The sequence below is a fragment of the Chenopodium album genome, chromosome 9 (assembly GCF_948465745.1).
Source record: "Chenopodium album chromosome 9, dcCheAlbu1.1, whole genome shotgun sequence".
NCBI lineage: Eukaryota > Viridiplantae > Streptophyta > Magnoliopsida > Caryophyllales > Amaranthaceae > Chenopodium > Chenopodium album.
Window position 1 is genome coordinate 53,234,555 of NC_137842.1, and position 6,760 is coordinate 53,241,314.

Genomic DNA, 6,760 nt, shown 5'->3' on the forward strand with positions numbered 1-6,760 from the left:
TGGCAAGTATATGACATAATCTTGCATGAATAATATCAATGCTCGGATTTACATTTACGGTAGTAGTGTTATTGATGGACAAGGAAACACTATTATTTTTGCAGAAGAAATAACAGAAGAGAAAAGGAACTAAATTTGTATAAACCAGACTCTCTTGTGCCCACAGCCTTGATCTGACTAGTGCACACAAATGATTTTGATAAAGTAATCTTCCTACTGAGAACAAGTTATGCTTGAAATCAATAATATAAAGCATATTGTGCAAAATAATTTGTGGAGTTAAACATACACTGCCATCATAAATCACAAGTTTAATAGTTTCATTTGGTAAACTAACTCAAACTGGATTTTGAAGCAATTTATAAGAAGCAAACAATTCCAGATTACTTGTCATGTGATCACTAGCACCAATGTCTATAATGCAGCACGTTTTATCAAAGTTGCTAACTATATCATCAATATTAGATGCTATGGTTATACCTGCAAAGTTGATCTCAGAAGAAAGAGGATTATCCATTTGAGAATTATTTGCGTGCATCATCTTCAAGAACTCATTGTACATTGTTGTTGTTGTAGGAGACTCAGGAACAGAACCACTTCCAAAACTTGAAGTCAATCTTCTACCAAAATCAGCAAGTTTAGAACCAAGAATTCCAGATTCAGTAGACACATATGCAGTCATCCTAGCCGTGCCTTTCTCCTTAGGAGAAGTATTCCACATAGGAACTCCATAGAGCTTAAAGCAGAAATCCATGTTGTGTCCTCTCTTCAACACTGTCATTCTTAGGTCTCTTAAAATTGTCTCATTTCTATTGAAACACATGTTTAGGAAACAACTTAGGCTAAATGTTCTAAGCATAAACATTCAAAACGTTCATCTCAACTGATGTAGCAGAATGATTGAGCTTATGTTGTTGTTCAATATGTTGTAAAGTATGGTATGCCTTATTAATAGTAAGAAAAGGATCAGAACTCAATAAATTTGTTGTGACCTGATCATAGTTACGATTAAGACCAGAAAGTAACTGCATCAACTTCCTTCTCTGGTCCATTTCAAAGACCTTCTTAAGAATTCCACAACTACACAGCTCTAAAGCACTAGATGTACAATCAGGAATAGCTTCAGGAATATATAATTCATCCCAAGCTCTCTTCAATCTACCATAATATTCTACTATGATATCATTATTATGAGCAGCAGAGCTCAAATTACGATGCAACTCAAATAATTGAGGAGCATTAGTATGTCCAAACTTATCAGCAAGTTCATACCATAATTCAACAAAGGAATTCACAAACATGAAACTCTCAGTCAAATATTCATCAATGAAATTCAAAATCCAAGACATCATCATATAACCATTACGCAGCCATTTTTTATGATTATAATGATCGTTACCTAGAGAAGGACGAACACCATCAACGAATTGCAATTCGTTCTTCGTAATCAATGCCATTCGAAGACTACGACTCCAATTGACAAAATTAGGCCCAGTTAGAATATTATTCCGAAGCTGCATGCCAGGATGATCTCCATTTACGAGGAAATAAGGATCGTTAAAGTTCACACCAAAATTGTTATGTTGTGAAGAAATTTCTGGAGCCATTACTAAGAATCAAGCTCAAATTCAGAAGAAATCAAGAAATCCAGAAGTCTTTTAAAAAAAAATCCTAATCAAACGAAATTAAACAAATAAAATTAAGAAAATCGAGGAGTAATTTCACTCGATTAATTAAAGAAATCAAGAACCAAGAAGAAATCAAGAACAAATAATAAGAATAAATCAAGGAATCGAATCCAAGAATTGCTTTGATACCATGTGAAAACTCAGATTTCACTGAGTTTTCTAGAAAGAAAATATTGAAGAAGAAAAGAGGGAATTTAGAGAAAGAAGTTGTAATATGTGGGAATGTTTAGTTCATTTTATTATGTGATAATACAGCATATATATACAAAAAATACAACACCAAAATCTCTAACAAACTTTCCTTGGAATACTGAAAAGCTCATCCTAGACAGCATCTATAAATATTTATACAAAGATATTAGTACAATACTCAATAATATACTTTAAACCCAAAAAACATGCTCAATTTATTCAAAAGTTAAATGAACATAAGCGGTATTGAAATCAGTATAAATTAAAAGATACAGGCATATTCAAAATAATACCAGTATAAATTAAAAGAACATATACTAAGTAGTTTAAGACAAAAAGAACACAACTAAACCACAAAGCATATAAGTGTTATTTTGACTAGGTACAACAACAGCAATCAATGTACACCAAGTCACTAACTAATTTGCACTTGTAATCCATTTATTTCTGGGATGTTTCTACTGTGTCATTTTTCAAAAAATGACACCATAACATGATGATGTGTCATGTTATGATTTGTCCATTTTTTATTTATTTTTAAAAGAATAAATGTACTATACATGTATGTATAATTCTAAATACATGTATTTTTTATAGAATACATAATTATATCTTTTTAAAATATATTTTTATCTTATCAAATTCATTTTTGAAAATTAAATTATAATTAACATTAAGAAAACAAAAATTCCTCATTGTTCTTCACTCATGTCATACATTACCCACGCATTCCCAAAATCATTGTAATTTGTCAATAAATTCTGAAATTCGGCCTAAAATCCTCATAAAAATTCGTAAATGAATAGTGTTGTAGAGTTTCATTTTTTTCAGTTTTGGTTTTTAGGATTTTGTTCATAAAAAAATCTCAACAATAATATAATTTTTAAGTATTTATTAAGGAAAAATTATCCGCATAGGTGTTTTGCAATATCATAGTGGCTAGCGGCATAATGATTTATGTTGAATGATTGACGTTCTTCCGACTGTGTAATCGGAGAAGACGACCATTTAATTTCCTTTTCGAGTCTCATCATGTCAGTTTGATCCGCAAAAATTATTTAATTTTTCATGAACTTGTTTGTGGATTAGGTAATGACCTAAACTACTTTTGGTTATTACATATAGGAAAAACAATGTTTTATATGTTCTGTTTATATTTAAGGCAATAACATATGTTTAATTTGGGCATTACCTCATAATTAGGTACAAAACCGTACCACTGATGGCATCAAACCTACAATCAAAGGGTCAAAGCTATAAACTAGGAAAGCATATCTACAATCAACTAATTTACAATTATACAAGTCAAATATTATAAAAAAGGAAGGAAAATAATACACCTAACTAATTTACATTTACTAAGATATATACAATATATTTAGAATATTATACATTTACACAAAGTCTTATATATGGCTGGGCACATGGTGTGGCCATTTCACATAATCACATACAAGGCAATTAATTAAGTAATAGGGGGTTACGGTGATGAGTAAATGGAGTTACCTAAATATATGTAGGTTACTTAAATGAGAAAAATGGGCTACTTTCTTAAATAAGTGGAATTATTCTTTCATTTTTTAAAACCTAAGAATAGGGGTTACTCGAATGAACAAATGGGGTTACTTATTTTCTAATTACTTGATTTCACTTGTATGATGAATTTGAGTTACTTTTATGGATTACGTGAGGTTTCTCTTATGAACAGTGCACGGACCTTTATACCCTTCAAAATGTTTTTTTTACCTTCTTACCCTTATTTGTAATTTTGTACTCCAACTTCTCTTACACTTTTTTTCTAGAAAATTGTTCTTAGCCGTCGATATTTCCAAGTACACTATCTCTGTTCACCATCTCCAAGTATCAAATTCTATATCTTTGTTCACCATCTTCCCTACTTTATAAAAAGTAGAAAGTTGCTCTTATGAACAGTGCACGGACCTTTATACCCTTCAAAATGTATTTTGTTTACCTTCTTACCCTTATTTGTAATTTTGTACTCCAACTTCTCTTACACTTTTTTTCTAGCAAATTGTTCTTAGCCGTCGATATTTCCAAGTACACTATCTTTGTTCACCATCTCCAAGTATCAAATTCTATATCTTTTTTCACCATCTTCCCAAAATTTCCAAATCAGGAACAATAAAAATCAAATTGTGGCCAAAAGAAAGTTGACAATACCAAGATATAGCGGAAAAAAAAGAAATGACGAAACCTTTTCGCGGTCGACTGGCTGTAAACGGGAATGCCTCGAGAAGGGAGGGGAAGGCGGTGGAAGAGGGTGGCCGGATTTTCTGGGTGGTAGGTCACCGACCACTCCGGTAACTCTATATCCATCCTCTCTGCTTCTTTATCTCTCCATAGCTACTTACTGATCGACTTTCTATGACCATGAGTATAAATTTTTTATACACATGCATTATTAACTTTTATAATAAACACTTTAGAATCATATTTTGATTAGAAAATTATTACTTGTTTAGAGGGAAATCATATAAATGATGTTTGACCATTCTATCGAAGATCGATCAATTTGATTCTATTCTTTTTCTTATATCCTTTGATTCTGCTCTTTCTTTTTTTTTAATTATAATCACAGTACAATATGTAAGTTTTGATTGCAAAATTCTGTCTATGTTTTTGTTTTTTTCTTTTTTTAATTTCAAGATTGCTTACCTCAGATGGTCTAAGAACTCATTGGTTAGATTGGACTTGATAGGTTGATGTGGGCTGCTTTAGTATAATATAGTTACAAGTACTTTCTTCTAATTTAAAAGTACAATCCTTATAGATAGTAATTTCCTTTTACGGTGATTTAAAACTATTCCATATTATTTACTCTACATATCACTTGTTGAAAATGTTAGACTAATGTTTATAAGGCTGCAAATCTGATCTACTTCATATATCAGTACACTCACAACATTTCCTCTAAATCATATAATCAAAAGTAATAATTGACTTGCAATAAAGATGATAATTTTGAAATGCTTTTAATATGCTCAATGGAGATTAGATTTAATTCATTGCGCAACATCTAAGAAGCTTAGAATACTACAGTATTGAAAAATAATTAGCAATAATTATTCTCATTTACAATTAACTGTAATTCTTTTCAAATTCTATGCATTCATTTCCTCTTATCATTTTCAATTCTAATTAAAACCAAGCTCACGAATTTGCTAGAGTTTGTAATTGATTTTAATTTACTATAAGCCCAATAGTTGCAGCCTTCACACACTTATGCCCAACCGTATCACATACAAAGGTAGCATATGATTTCTTCCTTGAACCTAAATACCTGAGTTCTTTGCCTAATTTTGAAATAATAAAATATGTAGGTTTCTTTCTTGCAAACTCCATGTCAACTAATATCATCTCAGATCCTACTGTAAGGAAGGAAATGGCCATTAACCAACACTATGACATTTGTTCAAAAGGCAAAATCGATTTAATAGAATTCGTATGAACACTAGAGGGTAATCAAAGTGAGGAATATTGATATGATTCAGAAGAATTCATATTCTTGCTATGATATTATGTATTGTGAGGAACCAAATTAGTACCGGTACGTAATTTTATGCTTGGAAGTATCTTATAAAAATACCATTGATTGTATCAAATCGATTTAGCCTCTGTGGTGGATTAGGAATAATTGGTCATTTCGATTTCATCATTGATGATTCTTTCTCTATTTCGTATTGTATCAATAACACAATTAAGTTATACTTATATCAACACTGGGAAAATAAACAAGCATTATGACATTTGTTCCTTTTCTGCATTATTGAAAAACTAAGAACTATATTCTTACGTAACTCTACATAGTATTCCAATTAAAAGAAACACTATATACATTTATTTTTTACTTTTTTTATTGACATATACATTAAATAAAAATAAAGATTTAAATTCAATATACGAGATATTTTATATGTAAAATTCAACTTACGACTACAAACAAACAATGCCTAAGCAATAGAGATATATTCCTTTACCGGTCCATTATTCCTCAATGTGAAGCGCAAACACAACACAAGAAAAATTAAGACGCAACGGCTAGCCATACCGCGCGCAACGCGCATGTTGGCTGCCCTAGTTTATATAAATAAAGATTACTCTTATAAATTAATGTGGCCACACCGTGTGACTAGCCACATACAAGACTTGCACATATATTTTACGCTTCCAAACATAAATCATAGTGGGTTTTTTTTTTTTTTTTTTTTTTTTTTTTTTTTTTTTAACGGAAAGTATATAAATTATTATCTTAATAATTTATTTATTATTATAATTACCGAAATTTATCCTACTATTAAATATCAGTTATCATCTTAAAATTAATTGTTAATACTATAATTACCAAATCATCCCTATTTAATAAAATCAGTTATTATCCTAAAATTTGTTTAATATTGTAATTAACAAAATTTATTCTATTTTAAATTTTGTTTCATTTTTCTTAGAATGAATAAAAATACAATGTTTAATTTATGATTTAATTTTTATTGTAATATAATCGTGTCAAAAAAAATGATAATAATATCATTAATTTAATTAAATAGGAGAAACGAATTAATACTAGACATGACCTAATACATAATAAACTATATGTATTTCATAACTTTATATAAGGAGGCCGAATATGTATTTCATAACTTTATATGATGTAGCTTAATTACATTATATAACCCTCTTTCATATTTGTATATATAAGTACTTCAGGAAATGACCTAAACTTTTATAAGTCATAACATTATTATTTGACTTTATTTAATTAGTATATCCCCTTATTCAAATATCAATTGAATCTCTTGTAGATGTTAGTTTAATATTTTGTAAATGGAAATGTTAATATCTTAAATTTATAATTGTAACAC

General features: G+C 29.6%; 1 protein-coding gene across 1 annotated transcript; it reads right to left on the reverse strand.

Moving 5' to 3' along the window:
- Positions 1 to 851: 851 nt before the first annotated feature.
- LOC145557721 (uncharacterized) lies at positions 852 to 1,607 on the reverse strand. The gene has a single exon (XM_081618896.1). It carries the CDS (start codon positions 1,605 to 1,607, stop codon positions 852 to 854), a length of 756 nt encoding a protein of 251 aa, XP_081475022.1.
- Positions 1,608 to 6,760: the final 5,153 nt, after the last annotated feature.